Here is a 27,438-nt window from a genome sequence, read left to right as displayed (position 1 = left end):
GTTATATTCAGCTGCAGTAATGAAACTGCAAATATAAATATTAATGCATATGGAAGCATACCAATCAGATGAATCCCTCAGAAGTGAAAACTCACGGATACATAGATTTTAATTTTGATGGTTATTGCTAATGAATTTATACTTTGTACCAATGTACGCTGCCACTGATAGCATATGAGAGGAAAGTATGTTCTTTAGTTATTAGCTAGCTTGGCATTTAACAAAACCATTGCTGTGCTACTAAGTGATATACTGGCCAGTTGAAAATGTTCTTGTGTGCCCCCCTTTGTCTCTATCCAAAGTGTGAGCTCTTATCCACTGATGTATTGGATAAATTTGGCTGTTTATATATTAAGTGAAATCCTCTTTAAATTTTTATTCTTCCTTCCCATATTTAATGTTGAAGCATAAATCTCCGGCTCTGTTTTTCTTTATTAGGCATGAAGATGAAGAAAAGTGAAAGGTAGAGGGGGACAGTAAGTGAGGGTAGGATGGAATTAGGTTGGTGATAAACAGTTAAAGCTTTTATTGAATTACTATATTGTGAATAATAGCTATTATTTATTGAGTGCTACTTACATGGTAGGCATTGTTACAAGCACTTTACATGAACTGTCTCATTTAATCCTTACAGTCAACCCCTCAGGTAGGAATTACTGTTTTCTCCCTTCTGTCAGTGAGGAAACTGAGGCTTTGAGGGGTATTAACGAAAAAAACATTCAGTGATACTTTCATTAAAGCATAGTAAGGCAGACTTTATTCAGGACCTTAGAAATAGGTATAGGGAGTCTTGCAATAGGGGAGAAAGATTGGGCTTAATTCTGAATACAGCATATGCAAGTGGGCATTTATAGCAAAGGAGCAGAGTGGGGGTCAGTGGATGAAAAATTACTAAGACGAAACATCAGAGGTAAGGGGAACTTCTAGCTAAACCAACGTAACGGGATTCCTGTTGAAGACAGGGCAGTGTGATCAGACATTACCTGGGAGGTAGTGGAGGATGAAGCACCTGATGAGCTATCTGGGATGATCATATATTGAGGGTGGGAGATTCTTGCGAAACTAACTTAGCAGGGATTGCTAAAACACAGATTTTATGAGGAAGTGGACAGACGGGCCTTGAAGAAGGTTCAGAAGAGTAAAGTTGGGCCAAGCAAGGAATCTTTGTCAAGGATTAAGTAATTTTACCAGGATCATCTTTAGTATACAGCTTCTGAATTTGGGTTCTTAACTTCTATTCCTTGCTGCCTACCAACCAAGAGAACATATGTCAATACTAATTAGAGCTTATATTTATTTAGCATTTTCTAAATGTATGGTATTGTTCTAAGTTCTTTGTACATATTACCTCATGAAATTCTCATAACGATGTTGTGAAGCACATGCCATTATTATCTTCACCTTTAAGATGAGCATGCTAAAGCTCAGAAAGTTAATCACTTCAGTAGCACCACTATCTATTTGAGGTAGAATTAGAACCCATGCAGTCTAGCTCAAGAGCGTACAATGGGTTTCAAGTACTGAAAAGATCACTGGCCTACCAGTCAAGGAGCATGGATTTGGATTTGTGTTCCAGCTCCGTCTTTAGTGAACCCTTGGGGGAAATCCTTTCACCTCAACTCTGTTTCCTCATGTAAAAGGAGGGCATTTGTTTCTCCATAGTCCTGAGGGACTACTTGCACTAACATTTTAGGTTCATCAATGAAAGGGGTTGAGCAAGTGTGCTACTTCTCATTCATCAGTTGTTGAGGATAACCTTAGACTTTAGTAGTTATGTTATTCTACATCCTCTGGGATTGTACCCAGAAGATGCTCACCTTCTGCAATTTAATATACCATCATTTCCCAGCACATTAGGTGCATTTACATCTTTGTAGGACAGAGCTCCATACGCCAGTGCATATTGACATTTGAAACCTATTTATAGAGGTATTATATGACCCTACTGCACATGTGGGTGGGACCTCATAAGGAAAAAAAAAAAAAAAACTCTTCAAAACAGTTGAAAGATACACATGTCATCTCCTGGTAAGTTAAAAAAAAAAGTTAAGTTACAATGTAAAGTTCACATATTTTCTTAGAACAATTCACTTCATTATCCAACTTGCCCTGCTAAACAGATTTGTAGCCAAGTACTTGAAGTAGATTATTTTCAACATTTTATGAAATAAACATTGAGGCATTTTTACTGACAAGAGTTACCTAAATATTCTGCATCTTCTTGTTTTGAACGATACGCAGATTCAACTAAAATGATATTTTAAAATAAAGAAATTGGATACTTTGTACTGTCACAACTCCTTTTTCTTATGGACACTTGCCATATTTTGAGACTTTTCTCCATGAGTTCTACAAGTAGATTTTTTAAGCCCTGTAATCTTAGTGCTTGTCGTTTTCCCTTGTGTTTGTAGCAGCTGCTTCCTTTCATGATGCTCTTTCTTCCTTCTAACTTCCTCATTTTAGTGCCTCTCATCACCATCACTCCCCTACTTCCAGCTCCACATACACTCATGCATGTGCACACAAGCATACCCACACATCATATATTATTCTGGGCACTTGTCACTTTGATGCAGAAGGCTTAATGATACTATGTTAAGATACATATGAGGTGTCATAAACATGTTTAGATCTTGGATGAAGAAGGATAGAAATAAAAATAATATCGTTTCCATCTACTTTTACACATTTAAAGTGTCTAGAGTTGTCTTGGATTTTGTTTTACAGAACTTTGGATTAACTCAGATTACGTGCTCATTTTTTAAAAGCTTATATTTCTTCAAACCTTACTAAATGTAAGATGGTATTGTGTTCAAAAATGATATTATTAATAAAAGGGAAGAAAAGGAAAGTGGGTCCTAAAGTTGAATTATTGAACGTGCTAACAAATAAAACTTTCGTTCTTAATGGTGACATAATACTCATTATAGAATAATTCTCCACCCACAAATTGTTATCAGGTGGATATTTTTCCTATTGGCCTGTTTCCTTGATCTGCCATTTACCATGCACATTGGTTGGAGGCCTCAGTTTTCTATTAACACTTTATAGCACCTAGACTTATTTGTGAAATCCTGCAGACGTTGTTCTAAGAACCTTTGTGTTCTACCCTATATTATCCAGTTTCCTCAGGTTTGAGCTAAACATGAGAATGCAGCAAATCATTCCAAGCTGCTTTGGAAAAAAAGTGATAGAAGATTTTTTACAGCTTTTGAAGTCACTTACATCCGGTATGATCTTTCCATTTTTTTCCTCCAAGCAACCTTCATACAAATGCCACATTCATTTAGAAACAGGGCTACAATCAAAAGTAAACAATTGTGCCTTTTTCTTTAATACACAGATGGTGCATATTCTCTTTGATGTGTTACCCTTTCTGGGTCTGTTAGGAAAACATGACTCCTATTCCAAGAGCATGTCACTCCCCTTTAATACAAGATGCTTCATCTCTGTGAACAAAGAAGATCCATTTCTGAACCTGCATCTGCTCCACATCTTTACAAGACCAGTGATCTTTCCCGCCAGGTGATAACATTTAGCCCCTCCCATTTTCTTACATCTCATTATCAAGACATGAACAGCTTCCACCTCTTCTGGATCTCTTACCTGTAATCATACATGATTTTTTCAGTCAAGATCCTCTGCAGGGGCTTATAAACTCTTACGCATCTGTTTCAGTTCGTGGCAGTCCTATACCTTCTGCTCTACCTCCCCGAACCTCACAATTGGTTCAATGTCTGTAATATGAGCTGCTTACTCACCACCCAGGGAATTTACAGTCTTTGTCCTCTCTTGAAGAACAATCACTTCTCCCTGTAGTCAGCCCCTGTAATACACTCCTTTCTTCAGTTGAGCTGGTATTCCTTTCTCCTTCTATTGTTGTTTTGAAAAATCTGTGTTCTGATTTCCTGGGTAGAATATGATCCTCCTCACTCTTAGACTCAGTGTATGGTAATAATCTCTTTTATTATCCACACTGCTATCCTTTCATAGACAAATAATATCCTTTTGTCTCACAAGCCTTTAGTAAAGTGTACAGCCTACATTTATTCTTATTTCTTCTCTTTTTTTTTGTACACCTGCAGCTTCTACATACTTGATTACAGTCCATTGGTATTTTTTGCATGGTTTTGTTTCCCCTTCTTCACTCCCTATTGTTGATAGTAAAATCCTGGATTCTTCTGGGCTTTGAGAACCTAGCTATCATCATCATCATTATCATCATCATCATCATCCAGATTAATGTTTCTCAAGTCCTGCTCTCACTGTGTTGCTTTTACCTAGGATCTAGGTGGTTCTGGAGGCTTGGGACTCTCAGTCTAGCCCTCTGTGATCTGACTCCACCATACCTAACCCAGTACTCCCAGTATGTTCAAGTGAGTTCTCCCATCCAACCAATAAAGTGTGAGTCCTCACTAATACTGGTTAACCTTTATCTCTTCATAGCTTATGTTGATTGCTCTAGCCTCTGAACCCCTGTCATTTCTGTAGTCTGTATTATAAGTCTTCAGTGTGTTATTTACAATTTCGAAAATCTCTAAGCAAATCAAGTTTTTCCTAACCCATTTTGCACTCAAATCTGAGCTGAACTACTGATTCTCACAGTGTTATTTATAATCATTTTTCTCACTTAATATGAACATTCAATTTTCCACTGCAGATATATTGATGTGCTTGATCGTGGGGTTCTGTACCATATCCTGCGGGAGGTGCTTTATAAATACATGGAATATGTACCTATCACTTTTCTAAAATCAGAAAAATTCTGAATTCCAAAACACATCTGGTCCTAAGAGTTTCAGATGAGAGATTGTGGACTTGTAGTGATTTAGCCATTTAATAATATTAGGTCAGCAGATAGTTACATGTCTACAGTGTGCTGGGTACTGAAACGGGAGGGTTCCTTGATCCCCCTTGCAGGACATATAGCAGGGTTGTGGCTTGCCTGTTCCATCGCCACTGCTGCTCAAACTACTGAGGTTTGGGGGATGGGGAGTGGGACGAGCATGCAGATAGACAGGTGCAAGAGCCCAAGTGTGCATGTGTTACAGTGTGCCCTTTTAGCCCTGCTGTCTGTAGACGGCTTGAGTGTTAACCAGCTCAGTGGACCCTCTGCCTTTCTGCAAGGGCAGAAGGCCAGTGTGACAACTTTCTGTATCCTGAGCTCTTGTCCAGTGTCCCGGTAGAATTGGGTCACACACAGACTCAATGGATGAGCGCGGACTTGAAGGATGAATGTAGGATTTCATTGAGTGGCGGAGGTGGCTCTCAGTGGGTTGGATGGGGAGCTGGCAGCGGGGATGGAGTGGGAAGATGATCTTCCCCTGGAGCCTGGCCATCCAGCGGCCAAACTCCTCTTCCACCACCCCCAGCCAAACTCCTCTCAGTGTTCAGATGTTGCTCTGTTCTCTATTTCTCTGCCACATTGTTCCGCCATCCGTCTGCTTGTCCCCTCCTCTTCTTGCCTGCTGGTCAGCTTCTGGAGCCTGGGGTTTGGGTTTATATGGGTGCACGATAGTGGGCACGGTGGGCCAAAAGGCAACTTCTTGGGCATGAAAACAGGAATGCCTGTCCCCATTTAGGGCCGCTGGTCTCCAGGCTTGAGGGTGGGACCTTTGCCAGGCAACCACTCTCTTCTACCCAGTGTCTTCTGTTTGTATCAGTACCATGGGAGATAAGACAAGTAAAAGCATAGAAAGGCCTCCCACTTGTGTTCAAATTGTCTCGCTTTGTTGTTTAACCGTTTGAATGACAAGCCACATGAAACAAGATTATAAATTCCTGGAGGACAGGGGCCCATATATTCTTTCACAAGTAGATATTACTTAGGATGAGATTATTTTAGAACATCAAATTATTAATTTTCAGTCCGTTCACCTCTGTAGAGCTCAGTTCTCATAGACACAGAACCACAATTCTCATCAGATTTCAAACTAGATATTGCAAACATGATGACATTTCTCATTGTGTTTTAACTAACTTCCTGGCACCGAGGGAAGAGCTGCTTCTGCTTCAGTAACACCCTCTGATGGCTCCCTAGGAGGTCTCCATGGGTATTACCAATTCCAGCCAGGGTCACCCAGAGGGTGGGGCCATCCAATTTGTTCAGGGAGTAGGTAAACTAATGTTTTTAACTGTTAAATGTTTTTTGCATTGGTATTTTAAAAAAATTATTTCCTCTACTATTTTTCCAAAAGTCTACATTTAGTTATTTGTTACGGTGAAAATGTTCCTATCTTAACAGAGTGACTCCTTTCACTATCAGGTCAAGGAATGTCATCCTGCAATGACATTTACCAATTCCACACTAAGTAGATGGCTTGTTATTTGTAGTTATTAGCCTGTTTTAGGGGCCAGAAGAAAATACCCAAACTCTATTTGGCCATATGAATTACGTGTACATGAAGAGAAAATAGTTTTCACTCTTGTCTCATGGAGTAGCATCTAAGTCGGTATCACTATGTAAAAATTAAATAGTGACACTGTAGGGTGCATTGAAAACATAAGAAAAATCCTTGACTCATTTTATTAGTCATGCAACCTACCTTCACTGGAAGGATTCTCCAGCTTTTGTATTATCTGCTTCACTTTCCTTTTAAAGTCACTGGTGCTGTGAACCTTCATTCTAATCACTGATGCACTCTGGCTCTCCTAAACTCATAAACTGAATTCTAGCTCACACTGCCTCTGTGCAGGTCACTTAAAACTTTAGTGTCTTTGTGGGGGAAAATGCCAAATTGAGACTACAGTTACTTCTCAATTCAAATAAAACTGCATTCTTTGGGTTTTATATTTACAAAATTGGTGTTCCTGAAAGTTAATATTAACTTTCCATAGCAGACAGTTTCTCTTTGTATTTTACGTTCTTAACCATTATTAGGTTATTTTCCTTCAGAAGGAGAAACTATATATGTTACCTTTATTTTCTTTTTTTTTTCTTCTGGGAAAATGTTGAAAAATATCATTCAATTAAAGATCCCTCCAAAAATACATGTAAGTATTAACTAAATATGTTCAAGAGATAACTTAGAAGGCTTCTAGAAAGTAACCATTGGGTAAATGGTTAGAGACCCTTTTGTATTTCATTTTCTACATTTCTATTACACCCTCAATAGGAAAAATAGATTGTTGGTAAGGGAAATTATTTCTGTATTGTCTCATCTTTCAATAGGAAGGAATATAAGGGAACTGGCATTCTTCACTTAGTATATAGCCTGTTGTTTTAGGATCTAAAATACATTCAGTATTGAAGATTTTAGGCGGCCTTTTCTGTTTTAATTTTTACTCTTATTTTTGCAAAGAATGGCATAAATTATTAACCACATAGAAAATCTTAACAGTGTCTTTTTCTAGTTCTTTGAGTTAAGGGTCAGCAGTTAGCTTTGAAATTACTTATGGTTATTTCAAAAAGACATAAAAATTAAGTTTTTAAAAAGAAGAACTGAGTTAATGTGTGAAATAAGGTGGCATTTTTAAGGAGGCCCACATTTATCTATACCCTTACCTTTTTATTCATTTATTATTTAAAAATATATATCTAATTTTTCTCTAATCAATATTTATTATACATGTAGATAAGGAAGACATGAAAGCAAGAAGGAACTTAGATGCTAGATTAAATATGAGATTTGGGAAGGCCCATATTAATGAACTCTAGAGAGGAATTCAATTTTGGTTCTTATTTTAGCATGTAAAATTTTGATCATTACAACATCTAGGCAGTAATGGAATGATTTTTGGCATAGCTTCTCTGAGAACACATCTTTGAAGATGTGTATTTTTTAAGATACTATGTAGTATGATGATAGGTGATATTTCTGTACTTGATGGCTTTGTGACAATACTGTGCTTGATACAGAAAAGACAGCTACCATCTTTGAGGGTGTTTGGGTGTGTGGATGAAACTAAGGTTTACCTTATGGGAAAATTTGGAGATAAAATGGTATGAGTGGGTAATTAGGTACAGCATTAGGGCATCACATTGAAGAGCAGAGATGCCCCTTGTGAAAATGACAGCATGGTTTTCTGGTGTTAAAATGTGTAGGCATTTATTAGTTATGGAAAACAGTGCGTATATGCATTTGTACCCCAGAAATGGTTAGGATTTATGATTAAGAACATCTTGGAATTATATTTGGGTATCATTTGCCTGCAAATAATTCATCACCTTTACCATCTATCTGCTTTAATTAGATACTTTGCTTTGCATGTATATTACAATTTAGGTAAAGTATCACTTTCCTGTGTATTTTAATATGAGAATTAAGCAAGACCATAAACCAAGATAAGAAATTTCATTAAAATGTGTCACATCAAATTTCGCTTTGAAAAATTAAAACCTAGAATGTATACTCAGTAGAAGTAATGAAATTTATTTACCAGTGATAACAAGAAACACTGCCTTCCTTTTGGTTAAGACAGCATTTTCAACAACTAAGCTGTTACAACTCTGTGGTGACTTGAGAAAAATTCAGTGCTACTTTGTGGGATAAAATATCCAATATTCTATCTTGCAAATAAACCTCATGATAGTAGCCTGTATTTGAAAAGTTTGCCATGAGGACTTTCTTTCTATAGTCATTTCTTCTTTAACTGACTCATTACAATCTATAATATTATAAATTAGGGGACTAGACATTGTATTTTGAGGTATTGCACTATATCACCGTGAGTATAAACAAACACTCAAAAAGAGAGGGGAAATACCCTCCTAATAAATTTTTAAGGCATTATCGTACAACAAATGACCACTGTATGTTCAGCCCTGGGCTGGGGCAGAATGGGAAACTCTCAGAGTCTCATTACTGCTTGAGAAAAGCCTTGCCTTTGTTTTCCTCTAATTGAGGCTGGAGCTCAAGCAGGAGGTGAAGTAACTTAGACTCGTACAGATGACGATAAACCAGAGCATGTGGCAAAGCTTATATGCCATCTGCCCTCTCAAATGTTCATTGTCTTCCCACTTTTTAGCCCCTTTCTGCAAGCAGATTAAGAGACTGGATATACTCAAGATGAGAAGTTTTATGTGATGGTTTAAGGCACAGACTTTGGAGTTACATAAAGATGAATTTGAATCTTAGCTCTACATACTTGGAGCCATTGCTCAGTCGTTCTAAGCCTCAGTTTCTTCATCTGTGATATGGGGACAGTGATATTGCCTCAAGGGCATAGTGTAAGACTATGAGTATAACCAAAGCATCTTAAACAGTGCTTGTCTTACTATAAATCTTGGCTGTAATAAAATTCGGCTATATTATACTTTCAGGAAAATGTAATTATATTGATATGTTAAATCTCTGAGACATTTGCATTTGAAGCTTTTAGCCTGAGATTGTATAGTAAAAAATTAAAAAGTATTAGCTAATGGATAAGGCAGGTAGTAAGGGAAGAATCTTTTGTCCGTCCTTATAAGTTGTAATTATAGTTTTACGTAAGCTGAGCCTAATGCTGTCTGTTTTAATCATGTTGCCATTATTGAGCCAACTTTCATGTTCTCTTGCCTTCTTTCTTAAATGCTAGAACCTCTCCTCCAGTCTATCTAAGTCCCAAGGATCTAGAACGTCGTTTCACAGCATTCACTCCCTTCCCATGAACCATCTCAGACCTATCTCTGCCCTGTTCTTTGCAAGTAGTAATTCAGACCTCAAGATTTCTAGTCCAGCTGGCACAGGTTTCTCAACAAATCTAGCACCCAAGATATCTGTGGGGACCTCTGACTAAAAGTGGGAGTCAGTTTCTATGCGATGATAGCTTTTCAGTAAGTGTTTACTGAGCACCTACTCTGATAGCAGCATGTGTGGTTTGGGAGAAATCTGTCATTCTCTCAGTGGGTTAACAGGAGAGGATTTATGGGATGTAATACATGGACAGAAGACATTGGGACAGAGAAACTATAAGCAAATAAATCTCAAGTCTTGGGGAATAAGATCCAGGCAGACTGGCTGGGCGCGGTGGCTCACGCCTATAATCCCAGCACTTTGGGAGGCCGAGACGGGCGGATCACGAGGTCAGGAGATCAAGACCATCCTGGCTAACACGGTGAAACCCCGTCTCTACTAAAAATACAAAAAATTAGCTGAGTGTGGTGGCGGGCACCTGTAGGCCAAGCTACTCGGGAGGCTGAGGCAGAAGAATGGCGTGAACCTGGGAGGCAGAGCTTGCAGTGAGCTGAGATCACACCACTGCACTCCAGCCTGGGCGACAGAGCAAGACTCTGTCTCAAAAAAAAAAAAAAAAAAGATCCAGGCAGACTTTACACATTTAACTTGTATAATATGTGGTGGCAGTCTGCACTGATCACAACTGATTGTAGATATTAGAGAACTAATAATTAACTTAAAAAATAACAAAGACAACATTTCAAATTTAAAAGAAAAATGTTGATTAATAATACAGCAACCCCATTGACATTCACAGAGAATACTTCATAGAATTTTGAGAAACCCTGCATTACTAAATACCCCTATCTTTTATAAAACTCATATATAACAGTTGATAATAAAAGACACCTTGAGAGGTGGATATAGCTAAATGATTAGGCTCATATTGAAAACCTTCCAAGTCTTGATTCCAATTTATGTCTCAACAAAATTACAAATTACTACCTGTCATAAACCTTTTAAGCCTACTCATGAATGCTTGGAACCAGCAATGTTAAATCTGTGAATACTAAGGGTCTGCTAAAATAATAAGAGACATTCATATGACTAGCATACCCGTATGTGTAATTATCTTGGAGAGCAGTAACAATTGTGTATCTCATTAAAAAACTGCCTAATTAATGTTGTTGTAAATTTTGCCTGATTAGGATACAATCTTTATAGTTGCTGATCCTGAAACAAAGTCAACCTCTCTCATAACTATTTAAAAAAGTGAAAGGGAAATCAATCTTTGGTTCACAGTTTTAATAATATTATATTAATTCTTTTAGAGAGGTACTTAATAGATATGAGTGTAATATCCTATATGCCTTGAAGAATCCATATTTTGTGAATTATATATGGTGGCCAGTTCTTTATGTGTTGCTCCTTTAGTGTGGAGAAATCATCTCTCTAGATTAGGAACTCAGTCATCCAAATAAGCAATTGGATACTTTTTAACGGAGAAAATTCTGCATCAGGGACAGTCTGTTGTAAAGTATTTATTAAGAATTTAATATATAGTTTTATAATAGCAGATTCCAGACTATGTCAATGACTTCTCAGTTTACTGAATCTCCCTACCCATGTTTCTCCAAAATGGAGTAATTATAATAAAATGACAAGTTAGAGTTTTTTTTAAAAAAAAACTTTATTAATGGCAACAAAAGCCAAAATTGACAAATGGGATCTAATTAAACTAAAGAGCTTCCGCACAGCAAAAGAAACTACCATCAGAGTGAACAGGCAACCTACAAAATGGGAGAAAATTTTTGCAACCTACTCATCTGACAAAGGGCTAATATCCAGAATCTACAATGAACTCAAACAAATTTACAAGAAAAAAACAAACAACCCCATCAAAAAGTGGGCGAAGGACATGAACAGACACTTCTCAAAAGAAGACATTTATGCAGCCAAAAAACACATGCAAAAATGCTCATCATCACTGGCCATCAGAGAAATGTAAATCAAAACCATAATGAGATACCATCTCACACCAGTTAGAATGGCCATCATTAAAAAGTCAGGAAACAACAGGTGCTGGAGAGGATGTGGAGAAATAGGAACACTTTTACACTGTTGGTGGGACTGTAAACTAGTTCAACCATTGTGGAAGTCAGTGTGGTGATTCCTCAGGGATCTAGAACTAGAAATACCATTTGACCCAGCCATCCCATTACTGGGCATATACCCAAAGGACTATAAATCATGCTGCTATAAAGACACATGCACACGTATGTTTATTGCGGCACTATTCACAACAGCAAAGAGTTGGAACCATCCCAAATGTCCAACAACGATAGACTGGATTAAGAAAATGTGGCACATATACACCATGGAATACTATACAGCCATAAAAAATGATGAGTTCGTGTCCTTTGTAGGGACATGGATGAAACTGGAAAACATCATTCTCAGTAAACTATCACAAGGACAAAAAACCAAACACCGCATGTTCTCACTCATAGGTGGGAATTGAACAATGAAAACTCATGGACACAGGAAGGGGAACATCACACTTTGGGGACTGTTGTGGGGTGGGGGGAGGGGGGAGGGACAGCATTAGGAGATATACCTAATGCTAAATGACGAGTTAATGGGTGCAGCAACCCAACATGGCACATGGATACATATGTAACAAACCTGCACATTGTGCACATGTACCCTAAAACCTAAAGTATAATAATAAAATTTTTAAAAAAAACACTATATTGAGTTGGAGTTTACATAATACCATGCCATATTTTAAGTGTACGTTTTGATAGCCTTGCCAAATGTGTACATGGATGTAACCATTGCCCCAAGCAAGAACTTTTCCATCACCTGAAAAATTTCTCATGTATACCCTCCACCGTCATTATCACCACTCCCACCACCGTCATCCCACACACCTCCTTTCTCTGGCAACCATTGTTGTGATTTCTATCACAATATATTAGTTATGCCATTTTAAAAGAACCTCACATGAATGGAATCCCAGTGTGCTCTTTTGCATCCAATTTCTTTTGCTCAGTATGTTTTTAAGATTCACCCATGTTACTGCATGAATAAACTTTCTTTTATTACTGAGAAGTGTCCCATTTTATGAGTATACTATAATTTTTTATATTCATTCATCTGTTGAGGACCGTTTTGGGATGTTGTGAAGAAAAAAACCTTTTTCCTTTTTTCGTAACATATTTTTCTGGTTTTAGTATCCAGATGATGTTAATCTCATAAAAGGAGTTTCAAAGTATTCTCTTTTTCTCCACTTGCTGAAATAATTTTTAAGAGCAGTGTTATTCCTTCTTTAAAATGTTTGGTAGAATTTACTAGTGAAATTATCTGGGCCTGGAGTTTCTTTGTGGAAGGATTTTAATTGTGCCTTTCAGTATATTTGTTGGTTTCATCTAGGTTGTCAAAGTTAATTGACATCAAATTTTTCATAATACACTTTTTTATCCTTTTATATGGGATTGGCAATAATGTCACCTTTTTCATTTTGATATTGATTTGTCTTTTCTCTTTTTCTTGCTAGGGGTTTTCCCATTTTATTAATATTTTCAAAGAAACAGCTTTTGGTTTTATTAATTCTCTCCATTGTTTGTGTGTTTGTTTTGCTTGTTTATTGATTTTTCACTCTTTTTTTCTACTTGCTTTGGATTTAATTTGTTCTTTTTTCAGTTTCTTAAGCTTAGATCATTAATTTGAGACCTTTCTTCTTTTCTAATACAAGCATTTAAAAATACAAAGTTTCCTTTGAGCACTTCTTTGAAATTATGCAAACTTTGGTTTTTTAAGATATCGTTATTCAGTTAAATATTTTCTAGTGTATCTTTTATTTCTTTGCTCAATGAGTTATTTAGAAGTATATGTATTTTACAAACATTTTGAAATTTTCAAATGTTTTAATTATTGATTTTTCATTAATTTTTTATGGTTAGAAAATATATCTGTTTGACTTCAATCTTTTAAGTATATTGAGACTTCTTTTAAAACCCAGTGTATAGTCTGTCTTAGTGAATGTTTTTATGTGTACTGAAACTAATGTATGTTACACTGTTGTTGGATGTGGTGGTTTATAAATGTCACTTAGGTCAAGTTGGTTGATAGTGTTGTTCAAGTCTTATAAATATGTACTGATTTTCCTTTTTCATTTCTATAGTAACTAAGATGGGAATGTTATTTTCTACTACATTTGTGAATATATCCATTTCTCCTTTCAGTTCTGTCGGTTATTCATATATTTTTGTAGTTCTCTTATTGGATATGTACACATGTAGGATTGTTATGTCTTGATAAACTGATCCTTTTATCATTTATGAAAGATGCTTTTTGATTTCTGATAATTTTCTTTGTCCTGAAGTTACTTTGTCTGATGTTACTATAGCTACTCTGGTTTTCAAACTCGTTTTTTTATTATTATTATTATTTGTGTATAGTGTGTGTTTTTCCATCCCTTTGCTTTTAACCAATCTGTCTTAACATATTTACAATAATTTTCCTATTAGTCACATGTAGTTGGGTATTGCCTTGTTACCAATCTGAAAATCCTTACCTTAAATTGCTATGTTTATGTTTATTGCCACTTTTACTTGTTTATTGCTGTGGTTGGGCTTAAGTCCATCATCTTGTTATTTGTCTTCTGTTTGTCCCATTGGATCTTTGTCCTTTTTTTTCACTTTTCCTGCCTTCTTTTAAATTAGCTGAGTGATTTACTATTTTTAGTATTTTTTAATTTAAATACATTTATTTAGTCTATTGAATTATTAGCTGTACCACTTTGTTGTTACTGTTATTGTCATTTATCTAGTTTAGCATACACATTTTTAACTTATCACTATCTACCTTAATATTACATAATACTACTTCATATATATTAGATGAATTTTAATATACATTTCAATTTCTTTCCTTCTTTTCTTATCATCTTGTGCATTTTATTTCTCCCTGTATTATAAACCTGACAATATTACTATTTTTGTTTTAAACCATAATGTATCTTTTTTAAAACTACAAACTGATAAAGTTATGTTTGAAGTCCGTTTTCTTCAACCTGAATACCTTTTCCATAACATTTCTTATGGTACAGATCTACTGATAAAACAATTTTTTTCTCTATTCCACTATTTTTTTTTTTTTGGAAACAAAGTTTCATTCTTGTTGCCCAGGCTGGAGTGCAATGGCTCGGTCTCAGTTCACTGCAAACTCTGCCTCCCAGGTTCAAGTGATTCTCCTGCCTTAGCCTCCCAAGTAGCTGGGATTAGAGGCACCCGCCACCACACCTGGCCAATTTTTGTGTATTTTTATTAGAGTCAGGGTTCTACCATGTTGGCCAGGCTGGTCTCAAACTCCTCACCTGAAGTGATCTGCCCGCCTGAGCCTCCCAAAGTGTTGGGATTACAGGCGTGAGCCACAATGCCCAGCCTATTTTTGAATATTTTATGGGATATAGAATTCTAGTTTTTTTTTTTCATTTAGCACTTCAAAATTATAGTTTTATTGTCTTCTGTACTCCTTTTTTTTCTAGTGAGAAGCCAGTGATAATGCTTTATTTCTCTGATTAAACTATGTCTTGTTTTTCCCTTTAGCTACATCTTTGATTTTCTCTTTATTGTTAGTTTTTAGCAATTAGATTTTGAAAGGTATTTGAGTGACTTTATGTTTACCATTTTGGGGGTTCATTGAGCTTCATAGTACTGTAGGTTTATATATTTCATAAAATTTGGAAAATTTTGGCAGTTCTTCAAATATTATAGTTTTCCCTTCCTTGTGTGATTCCAGTTATACAAATAGTAGATTTTTTGATATTATCTCACAGATTACTAAGGCTATATTCAATTTTTTCAGCCTTTTTTCCCTCTGTTCTTTTGTATTGATAGATTCTGCCTTTAAGTACAGTGTCTACTCTGCTACTAAGACCGTCCAGTGACTTTTTCCATTTCAGATATTGTATTTTTTTCTAGCTCTAAAGTTATTTTTGGTCTTTTTTATAGTTGTCAACTCTCATGTTGTGTTCATGTTTTCCTTTATAGCCTTAAACATACTTATAATAGCCATTTTAAAGTTTTTCTCTGCTAATTTCATCATATGTCATGTTATGCTTTGAAAAGCCATATTGAAATTTAATTGCCATTATAATACTGTTGATCTAATCACCTTCTACCTTCATTAATAGATTAATACCATTATCTTTGGAGTGGGTTAGTTATCTCGAGACTCCAGCCCCACTTTTCTCTCTGCATTTGTATGCTTGCCTGGCCTTCTGCTTTCCACGGTAGAATGATGTAACATGAAGGCCTTTGCCAGATGCTAGCACCTTGATATTGAACTTCCCAGCCTTCACGAGCCAAATAAACTTCTATTATTTACAGATTACCCAGTCCGTGGTATTCTGTTATAGCAACACAAAACAGACTAAGACATATTATTTCTGGTTTAGTTTCTATATACTTATTTTTTCCCACTTTTTTGTTTTATCATGGTCAGTACATTTTAATTGGATACCGGATGCTGTGAATGTTATGTTTTCAATTGTTTGAATTTTGCTCTTATTTCTTAAGAAGAATTCAGTTATTTTCTGGAAGTCAGTTAATTTACTTCAAGATCAACCTGATCTTCTGGAACCTGACCTTCTGGAAGTTTGTTTTTAAGTTTTGTTAGAATGGTTATAGAATAGCCTATCTTCTAGAGCTACTTTAGCCTTCTAAGGTGTGAACCTGGGTCTCTGCTGGATGTACATGTTCAGTGAGGATTTTCTACTTCAGCTGGTTGGATCAATAAGTGTCACTCAACTCTAATCAAGTTCTGGTAATTGTTAAGATAACAGCTCCCTAGCAAATTTTCTTTCTCCAACAGTTATTCTTTGCTCTGTGCATGTCCAGCCTAGTATGCCGCCCAGGGAACTCTCATGCAGATTTCTGGAGCTTTTTCTATGTATGTCTTTCTCTTTTTCAGGACCCTGTTCCACAGATTTGAGTCACCTCAACTTTCCTAAATGCCGAACTGCGTCTCCCCAGTTCGGCAAGATCCTGTGCTCTTCTTGAATTTTTCTGTTCTTACGCCACCAAAAAAAAAAAAAAAAAAAAGAGTTATCAAAAGATAACACATGTGCATGTGTGTGCGCGAGTGTGTGTGGGTATTTTGTGTATATGTATTTTTCCATGATCTGGGATCCCAGTCGTATACAACACAGTTGTCCATTGTCTGAAAACTGTTGTTTTGTATATTTTGTCCAATTTTTTATTAGTTTATGACAGGAAGGTTAGTCTGGTATTAGTTCTCCATCATGGCTGGAAGCAGAAGTAAAAATGTATCACTTGTCAGTGTAAGGAAGAAGCATTAGGGCAAGATATATCAATCAAATGAAACTTTTACAATGTCTTGTGGAGTTATAAGCAGAAGAGAGGGAAAATGCCAACAGATAGATGCAGAGCACCTTGTAGAGAATAAACGAAAGGAAGAAGTAGGAAGGTCATGGAACAAAGACTCAGCAGAGAAAATGACTGGGTTTTCTATGATCCAGTAATTCCAGAAATCTCTTTGTTTAGGGTTGAATGAAAAATAATTTCAACAAGAATCCTAGGTATTAATCTCAAATTCTGGTGGGTAGGTAAAGAAAAGAGACACAATTCCCTGGTCAACAGTGGAATTGGGAGAATAGCAGAAGCACAAATAGAAGTGAACTAAAAAGGAAAGAGTAATTATAAAATGATGTATTATAACTTGGATTCAGAGTTTCTTGACAGGCATAGGAGAGCAGTATATAGTAATTTGTTCCTTTTTTCTAAGGCACGAGACCAGAATCAAAGTAATTAAGTAACATATTCATTATTTATACCTTCTTCGTATACTCTGTACTCCATAAAAAAACAGTGAATGTGCATTAAAATATTTAATTATGTCTAGTATGCGGAGAGTGGCAGTGGGAAATTACCCAAGGATGTGATAGGGAAGCTGGGAAACTGCTTGAATTGGGAAGGAATTAGAATTAGGAAAAACTATTTTAAAATTCATATGGAACCAAAAAAGTTTGAATAGCCAAGTCAATCATAAACAAAAAGAACAAAGCTAGAGGCATCATGTTAACCCAACTTCAAACTGTGTTAAAAGGCTACAGTAACCAAAACAGCATTGTACGGGTACAGAAACAGATAATAGACCAATACGACAGAACGGAGAGCCCAAAAATAAAGCTGTACAGCTAACATCATCTGATCTTTGACAAAGTCAACAAAAAACAAGCAATGAGGAAAGGACTCTGTATTCAATAAATGATGCTAGGGTAAATGGCTAGCCATATACAGAAAATCGAAGCCGGACCCCTTCCTTACACGTTATACAAAAAATCAACTCCTACCTATTGGATACTATGCCTGTTACCTGGGTGATGAAATAATCTGTATGTTAGATCCCCATGATACACAATTAACCTATGTAACAAACCTGCAGATGTACCCCTGAACTTAAAATAAAAGTTAAAAACAAGCCTGAAAAAACTAGTATTAGCACTTTAGAAACTAGGTATGAAAGCCTCTGTGACTTTAGCAAATCAGGAGAGTGAATATGGATTATAACTCAATAGAAATTGCTATAATATAGTACATGTAAGTAGAGAAGTTGAAATATGTATTACAGATTTAGAGTAGCCCAAGGCTTTCTAGGAAAAGATACAAGAATAATAGAATAATATATGCTGTGTATCCATTAGTTAAAGTATTGTAGTTTTATTCAGTACATATATATTAGTCACCAAACATATGTACAGTATTATTTAAGACACTTTTCAAATATAGATATTTTGTTAATTTTTTTTTTTTTTAAATACCAAATCCTGTTGAGGACATGGAGCAGCTGCGACTCTCATTCATTACTGGTGGGAATACAAAATGGTATAGATGCTTTGGGAGACAGTTTGGCAGTTTCTTAAAAAACTAAGCATATACCTCATGCCTGTAATCCCAACACTGTGGGAGGATCATTTGACACTAGGAGTTTGAGACAAGCCTGAGCAATATAGCAATACCCTGTCTCTACAAAAAATAAATTGAAAAAATTAGCCAGGCCTGGTGGTGTGTGCCTGTAGTCCCAGCTACTTAGGAGGCTAAGGGAAGAGGATCGCTTGAACTCAGGTGTTTGAGACTGCGGTGAACCATGATTGTACCACTACTCTCCAGCCTGGGTGACAGAGCAAGACTCATCTTTACATAAAAACAACAATTAAGCATACTCTTACCATATAACCTGTGATGTGAAAACTTATATTCATACAAAACTTGCACATGAATGTTTATAGTAGCTCAATTCATAATTTCCAAAACTTGGAAGTAACCAATATGCAAATGAATAAATGAACTGGTATATTCAGACAATGGAATATTATTTAGTGCTAAAAAGGAATAAGCCATCAAGCCATGAAAAGACATGGGGTAACGTTAAATGCATATTACAGAGTGAAAGATCTGAAAAAGCTACATACTGAATGATTTCCACTATATGATACTGTGGAAAAGGCAAAACAATAGAGACTGGAAAAAGATAAGTTATTGCTATAGGTTGGGTGGCTAGGGAGGATGGTGGAACACAGGAGATTTTCAGGCCAGTTAAATTATTCTGCGTGATACTACAAGAGTAGATCGTGTCATGATCCATTTGTTAAAATCCATTTGTTACAACACCAAGAGTGAACTCTAATGTAAACTATAAACTTTAGGTGATGATGTGTGAGAAGGTGCATCAATGGTAACAAATGTGCCACTGTGGTGCAAGTATGTTCATAGTTGTGGAGGTTGTGGCATGGGGGCAGGGAATATGTGGGAATTATTTGTACTTTCCACTGAACTTTTCTGTGAACTTAAAACCACTAAAAAATAAAGTTGATTAAATAAAAAGAGACGCTAGTATATGCAACATTTCAAGTGGTCTGTGGATTGACAGAAAGAGCATGTACTCATCTGCCATTAGATTTAAGTTCCTTATGTATTGAGCCAGTGTCACAAAATCTTGTCAGAGATTAGATAGCCACACGGTGCAGAAACAGATACATAATGCTTTCCATAGCCCAGTCCCATAATGCAGGGCCTTTTCTAGGGTGTGTTGGGTCCTTGTCTGCATACACAATTTTACTAAATATTATATTACAAAAGTTACAATGATTTAATGATGAAGATTCAGAATATGGGATAGAGAAAAGAAACTTACCCATTCACTTATTGTCCAATCAGTGCACATGAAGATTGTTTGTAGTGTCCAGGCACCATTTTTTCCTCTTCAGGTCTGAGAACTTTCTCTTCTTGTCCTTTATTGTCAAATGCACCACTTCTGGCTATTTAAAAAAGTCTTCTACCATGAGAAAAAGACAGCAATGTTATTATTACTCATAAAGCTATGGCTCTTTAAAATCTGTTTGTATTGAAGCAGAACAGACAGATTATTTATCTCTGTACTTCCCAAATACTATTAACTTAATTCTTGTTATATTGTTACTTATGACACTGCATTACTGACTTCCAGAGACTTGAAAGTTGTTACCACATTTAATAGGTGATGACTAAATACAGTTCTTAACCCAGGGTGTTCAGCAAAGTGTGAATGATCATTTATTTTCCGGTCATGTTAGATTTACCATTTGGAATTTTAAATATAAGCATAGAACAGCACATCTTCCAACCAAATCTTCCCTTGAACTCTTGAGGCCATAAACACTGTGTTCCTAGAATATGCTCCCTTTCAGTGTTGACTGTACCCCTGCTTTCCCCCACACTGCCACAAGGAATAGGCAAGGACTATGTTGTTACCAGAGGCTATGTTCAAGATTTCTTGCCGGGCGCGGTGGCTCACGCTTGTAATCCCAGCACTTTGGGAGGCCGAGGCGGGCGGATCACGAGGTCAGGAGATCGGGACCACCATGAAACCCCGTCTCTACTAAAAATACAAAAAATTAGCCGGGCGTTGTGGCGGGCGCCTGTAGTCCCAGCTACTCGGAGAGGCTGAGGCAGGAGAATGGCATGAACCCGGGAGGCGGAGCTTGCCGTGAGCCGAGATTGCGCCACTGCACTCCAGCCTGGGCAACAGAGCAAGACTCCATCTCAAAAAAAAAAAAAAAAAAAAAAAAAAAAATATTTCTTTTCCTTTTTTTTTTTTTTTTAAACTTTTCAACATGATTGTACTACTGTTAAGGAATGGAAACAACCACCAGAAATCTTTGATTGCCCTCCATTTGGTAGCTACTGTTTACTTCTTGGAAGCCAAGGTTGCTTAGAACATCACTTAAATTGCCTTTTCCTTCTAGAAATGTCAGACTTAGAAATTAAGTCACACTATTAGACATGAGGGACTGCTGAAGAAAATGGTATGAGCAGACTGTGGCATGTCTGTCAGAGGTTCCTTGATGCTGGTAAAAGAGGTAGTGGGTTGTGATGGCTTCTACTGACTTGTCCTAAGAATCAACACAAATGTATTTAGGTTTTATTATTATAATAAAGGGAAACTTGAAGTGGGAGAAAATGAGATTGTAAATTGATTTTTTAAAGATATCCAGATACCACTTTAAAAAAAATGGATTAACTCTTCTCATGGCTTAGGAAATTCACACCCACCCCCTTTACAGAGAAGCTTCTGATTACACACCTCTTGTCAAGTTAGATGCAGCAGTGAGTGATGTGAAATCATTTCTTAATTATCTGTATTAATGGATGGAGAATAATAAATGGCAAAGAAACAAATGAAAATGCTGATTTTAATATAAGGTATTTTTTCCCAAGTCTATTTTCCTTTGACCAGGACCAGCTACATAATTCCTGAGGCACAGTGCAAAATGAAAATGCTGGGCCCCATGTTCAAAAATTAAGGCTGTCAAGATGGCATTATTAGGTACCTAGATAGGGGGTGAATGAGAGTCTCATCTTCACTGGGACATGGCCTGCAGGCACCTGCCATATGCACCATGACTTGTGGGCATGTGCTCCTGAACCAATGCCCAGGCATCTGCCTGGGCCGAGGACAGCAGCAGTCACTGGAGAGGGGACAGGGAGGGGGAGGCCAGGTAGGACCTGGGGCAGCAAGATGGGGTAGCAGTGGCCAAGAACCACACAGATAGCAGGAGGCAGGGATGCCTGTGAGCCTAGCCTACAAGTCCCTGAAGCATGCTTTTTTGTCTCATTAGACCACTTACAACAGAAATTAACAGTGAAATTGTTAAGAAATCTTAGATGGCAACTGCAAAGTATTAAAAGCATTAAACCCCAGGGGCCCTGTGAGATTGGCCATACATCCATGATTGGCCCTGCCTTGGACTTTTACCAGTGTGTACTGTTAATATCACCTGATCATGTGGGAAGCACTGTAGAATTATGCTGACTTTGACAGGAGGAGTGAACATGTCACATAATTTATAATATAGATAACCTTGACATAAGATATCAAGAATTAATGATAGTTTAGATTCCAATAAATTCATTAGTGAACTATTCTTATTGCACAAACCCACATTAAGGTAGAGGGATGGAGGAGGATGATTATGTTAGTCTGTTCAGGCTTCTGTAACAAAACACCGTAAACTAGGTAGCTAACAAACAACAGAAATGTGTTTCTTATACTTCTGGAGGCTGAGAAGTCCAAGATGAATGTATCCGCAGATTTAGTGTCTGGCGAGAGCCTTATTCCTAATAGATGGCTGTCTTCACACTATAACTTCATAAGAAGGAAGGGAAGAACTCTGATCTCTTCAATCCCTTATAAGGGCACTAATCCCATTTATGACAGCTCCACTCTTATACCCTATTCACCTCCCAAAGGCCCCACCTTTTAGTACTATCACATTGCGATTAGGTTTCAACATATGAATTTTGGGAGTACACAAACATTCAGACCATTAGCAAGTGGCTAAGAAAGGCTCACTGCTTACTGGAGTTGAAAGTTACATTAGGGACTATAAAACAAGACAGTCATGATGTGTGCTATAATAGAGATAAAAACAAGAACAATAGGAAAACTAGGAGTAAAGAGATTAACTTTGACAGGGAATGTGGACAAGCCTTGTGAAAAAAAGAATGACTTTAGTCAGGCCATGTGGGATAAGTTGAATTTCTAATCCCAGAGATTCGTCCTTCCAAACCAAAAGGGACAGTATGAGCAAAGATCGTGAAATGCAGAGCTTGTTGATAGATATGCCTGCATGTGGAGACATTCAGGCATTATTTTATTATATTGACTGAACATCTATTTTCCAGACACTAAAATGAAAGCAGGGATGTGAAAATACAGAATTTGGAATTAGACAAAGCTACATTTGGATCACTATTTACCACTTACCAGTTGTGTGACTGGAGACAACTTGTGTAACTAAGCCTCAGTTTTAGTCATCTGTAAAATAAAGATACTAGTTTTGTTGAAGTATTGTACGTATAAAGATTAGGTGAGATAATGTTTGTGAAACACTTCAACCAGCACTCTCAATCTGTAAAAGGAGAAAAGCAAGTAGACTTATAAATGTGATAATAAATGCTATGAAGGCACAGAAAAGGGTGGCCATCTTTGCTCGAGGGTGTTGTGCAAGGCTTCATGAAAGAGGTGATATTTGAACTGAAGTCTGAAGGGTAAGTCGTGTTTGTAAGCCGAGGGAAACTGAAAAAAATTCTTCTTAGGGTGAGGTTTGAAAATGAACTCCCTTTATAATCTGTGTGGGGGTGAGGGTGGGGATAAGGATGGGAGAGTAGCAAGCAAGAAAAGGATGATCATATATCCTTTAAATCTATGTATAAAGACAAGAAATAATGCCTCATTACCACCCCAAACCACTTTTACCTGATTCAAAATATCAGACTCTTCTGAGAAAAGACAGGAGACCTTCTGTGGTGAGCTCACCCTCATGTAAGATGTAAACAAGTTTGCATGAGAACTTCTGCAGCAGATGTTGTCTATATTTTATTTTCTTTTTGAAACCGAATCTCGGTTGCTCTGTAGCCCAGGCTGGAGTACAGTGGTACGATCATGGCTCACTGTGACCTCTGCTTCCCAATTCAAACAATTCTCCTGCCTCAGCTTCCCAAATAGCTGGGATTACAGGTGTGCACCACCACGCCCGGCTAATTTTTGTATTTTTAGTAGAGACGGAGTTTCACCATGTTGATCAGGCTGGTCTCAAACTTCTGGCCTCAAGTTATCCACCTGCCTTGGCCTCCCAAAGTGCTAGGATTACAGGCAAGAGCCACTGTGCCCAGCCCTATATTTTCTTCTTTCCAGAAGTCAAGAGCCAGGAGAGAGTGAGTGAAACTCTTAAAAAAATATGGTTGCTTTTCTTACTCTCATGTGGAACATTTTGCTTAGTTTGTAGACATAACAAGACATGATTGGCTCTTTTAAAAATAAGAATCTTAGTAGTTGATATGTTTTGCCATGTGTTTTACAGTGCACGTCTTTTTGTGTTTTCTTCCAGCCTGAACACTTGCCTTTGCAGACTCAGTTCAAAGAAAGAGAAGTTGGCAATCTTCAGCACTCTGTAAGTAACTATGTTGTGGGTATCAGCCCAGGTGGAGCTGGTAGCTAACATGCTTATTAAAATATCATTTAATTGTATACAAGTTCATTTTATTCATCTTTCCCCTATTTGAGTGTCTCTGCTAAGATCTGGTAGTCCTTGAATTTTACTCTTAGAAGTAATCAAGTTTTATGAAACCAATAATGGGCAGAAGAGTCTGTCCCAGAGACACCACAGAACGTCATTGGGGGTTCATTTTATAAGTGCTAGCTGTGGCAAGGTCAAGCCAGAAGGAAAGGTCAAGACAAGAGGATATTTTTGGCAGAGTTTCTTTTCAGTTGTATCAGGCATATGTTCAAATACCAATTCATTTTGCTGTGTCCTTTCCCCAGTTCCCCAGAGCTAAGTCGAGGTTTCTTTTGTTTGGTTGGCTTAATTCTCTGTATGTTTCATATGTTCATTTCAAGCTTGAGCCTTGCTTGAGAGACTCCTGAGGTTTATAACCCCATTCTTCTCCAGTTTACCTTAACTGATAGCAACTCCACATTTTAAAATGTGAAACTGATCCCAGTCCCCATTAGTCACAATTTTGTATTTAGGAGCTACTACTATTCTTTTTTTTTTTTTTTTTTTTTTGAGATGGAGTCTTGCTCTGTCGCCCAGGCTGGAGTGCAGTGGCGCAATCTCGGCTCACTGCAAGCTCTGCCTCCCAGGTTCACGCCATTCTCCTGCCTCAGCCTCTCCGAGTAGCTGGGACTACAGGCGTCCGCCACCACGCCCGGCTAATTTTTTTTTGTATTTTTTAGTAGAGACGGGGTTTCACCGTGGTCTCGATCTCCTGACCTCATGATCCGCCCGCCTCGGCCTCCCAAAGTGCTGGGATTACAAGCGTGAGCCACCGCACCCGGCCTACTATTCTTATTCAGGGTATTGTAAGCAACAAATGACTGGAAAATATAAGTTGTTGAACTTTACCTTGCCATTCAATAGTTTTTGGCGTAATGAATCAGGGACACTAAACTAGTGAATTCTATTCTTGCCTGTTTTTACCAGTGCTAGAAAAATGCAAACAGTTGCTCTGCTAATGTAAGCAATGTTTGAATTTTTAGAATGGACTAAATAGCAGGAGTTTTGACTGTGAAGATGAGAATCCAGTTGGGGAAGATGGCATTCAGCAGATGTACCCCCTTTACAATCAGATGTGCTACCAAGACCGGAGCCCTGGCAAACATCATCAAAATAACGACCCTAAGAGAGTCTACATCGACCCACGAGAACATTATGTGTGATTTTTCTCTTTTTCCATTGGGTGTTCTAACAAATGTTTATTCTTAGACTGGGGAAAGAAACTAAGGCCAATAGTTATTTTACTGTCTCTCATATAAGAACAGTCCCACTCTAAGGGTATTGGAAGTCTTAAACAATGACGTAAAGCCAATAGCAAATTTCTCTTCTTCATTAAGGGTTTCTTAACCACCAGCTGTGTTTGTGAACTTGACTATAGCTTTGTGTGTTTCTGTGACGATGGTGTTCAACTGCTAACATTTGGCCTACAATGGCATTTTCATTCAACAGTATGGCATCTGCCTGTGATAACTGCAGTGATTCTCCAGAAAGAAAGGCCCCAGCTGGTACTATTAACCTCATTGGGTCTCAGGCATGCTAGCCTGTTCATCTGTAATTCACACGGGCATAAAAATGAGTTCAGAATCTATTTCACTAATTATTTAGCTGGGATTTGGATTTCCCTGACATGCTTAATACAATTACAATACCTGTGTACAAACAGAGGCCTGAGGAAAGAGGCAAAATTTGCTCTTCATCCAAACAGCAACAAAAGGCAGTTGAAACCTTCAAGCCTGTTGGTTGCTTTTAAACCTTCGTGTTATTATGATATATGTTCCTTGTCGAACACTGAAGTCCTGAGGGATACATATCTCTTGCTGTTTTCTGCCTACTTTTGACTGGCTGTATGTAACAAAGGCTCTTCTTTTGCTCTGTCACTGTTCCTACAGTCCTATTCTTTACTAGCTAGATTAGCCTATTTTGCACCTATTAAATTCTAAAAACCTTGTTTAAATGGTGTACAGCCTTTAACTTTGTTCCTCTTTTCTCTAGTATTGTACATGACAGGCTCAGCTTTCACTTCTGAAATTTCTTTCAAACTAATCCCAGCCACACAGTCTTCACCTCCCCTTCTGCATTCTTCAGACTACTTATCATCCATGTTTTATCTACCTCAGAAAACCCTGCTGGAAAGTCACCATGAAATAACTTCTGCTCTTAAAAGCCAGGTGAAAATTTAGAAAACTTAAAAGAAAAGGCACTTCAATATGGCATGTATGTTAAACAGACATGTTTTTTATCCCTTCTCCCCTATTTTACCTGGTCACCAAGAGTCAAGAGATGCTAAAAGGTAAATAATATAATGACTTATCTACTAGGGTATCCCGCAACACTTTAGTGTCTGTAAATGTGTCTTGAGTTTTCTTATCTCCCTTTGCCAGCTTTCCATCCCTGAGATTGAGAGTAGTAATTACAGTGAGGTAATTACAGAGCAGAGGTGGAGGGAATGTAGTTTCACATGAATGTCCATCGCTTCCCTCACATCTTAAGGAAAGCATCTTACTTGGTATTATGGAAGGTTAGAGGTGTGTCAGAGGAATAGAAAGTACTACAGAGTGTTTAGGAAAGAGTGACATAAGCAATAAAATACATAAAGTATATTTCCAACCTAACTTCAAGGGTAGAGGAGAATGTTAGCATAGATTTCTAATAAGATCCCAAAGATACATTATGATTTATGTCGTGCTGGCTCTAGTTCTTCTTTGTGTGTTTGTTTCTTCTTTCTAGTTGCCATGCTTTATCAAATTATCTAGGTAGTTCTATAGCAGAAATATATTCTCCCCCATTTACGCAAGTGACCAGCAACTCTGGGAGACAGGATGCTTAGATTTCAACTCAATGCTTTAGCTAGGTAATTAGCAGTTTTAAAGTCTGTAGCTGTAAGGATCAAAGGGTGAATTTCAAGGATGCCCATTGCTACTGTGCTACCTCAGAGTAGGAGTATACTGCCCTTTGTAGCAAAGAAAATATTCAACTTTATTATTTGGAAGGCCAATGCTGAGTTAGTATAACTGAAGGTGTAGGAATCCTGGCATTTGTTTTCCAATAGGAGGATGGCTGTGATCAGAGCTCTGCTTGACAGGGGAGTGTTTCGTAAACACTGGATGTTATGGAGGCAATAAGGGGGTACATCAGCTCCTTTAGAAAGCTTTAAAAATGTCAGTGTCTTACATGTTGGGGATGGTTTCCAGGGTCCTGCTGGGAAGTAAATTGTTGAAT

General features: G+C 37.4%; 1 protein-coding gene across 2 annotated transcripts in view; it reads left to right on the top strand.

The window, feature by feature from the left end:
• Nucleotides 1–26,167, top strand: part of NECTIN3 (nectin cell adhesion molecule 3) — a 123,877-nt gene extending 97,710 nt beyond the window's left edge. For both annotated transcript variants that reach the window (XM_012501089.2, XM_030801799.1), the window contains exons 8-9: nt 24,052–24,114; nt 25,203–26,167. In XM_012501089.2, coding sequence (XP_012356543.1) covers nt 24,052–24,114; nt 25,203–25,382 — 243 coding nt within the window. In that variant the 3' untranslated portion in view covers nt 25,383–26,167. The remainder of the gene's footprint in view (nt 1–24,051; nt 24,115–25,202) is intronic.
• The last annotated feature ends 1,271 nt before the right edge of the window (nt 26,168–27,438 follow it).

The sequence above is a fragment of the Nomascus leucogenys genome, chromosome 21, assembly GCF_006542625.1.
Source record: "Nomascus leucogenys isolate Asia chromosome 21, Asia_NLE_v1, whole genome shotgun sequence".
NCBI lineage: Eukaryota > Metazoa > Chordata > Mammalia > Primates > Hylobatidae > Nomascus > Nomascus leucogenys.
Note: the sequence above shows the minus strand (reverse complement) of the source record. Positions and strands in the feature narration are given on the sequence as shown.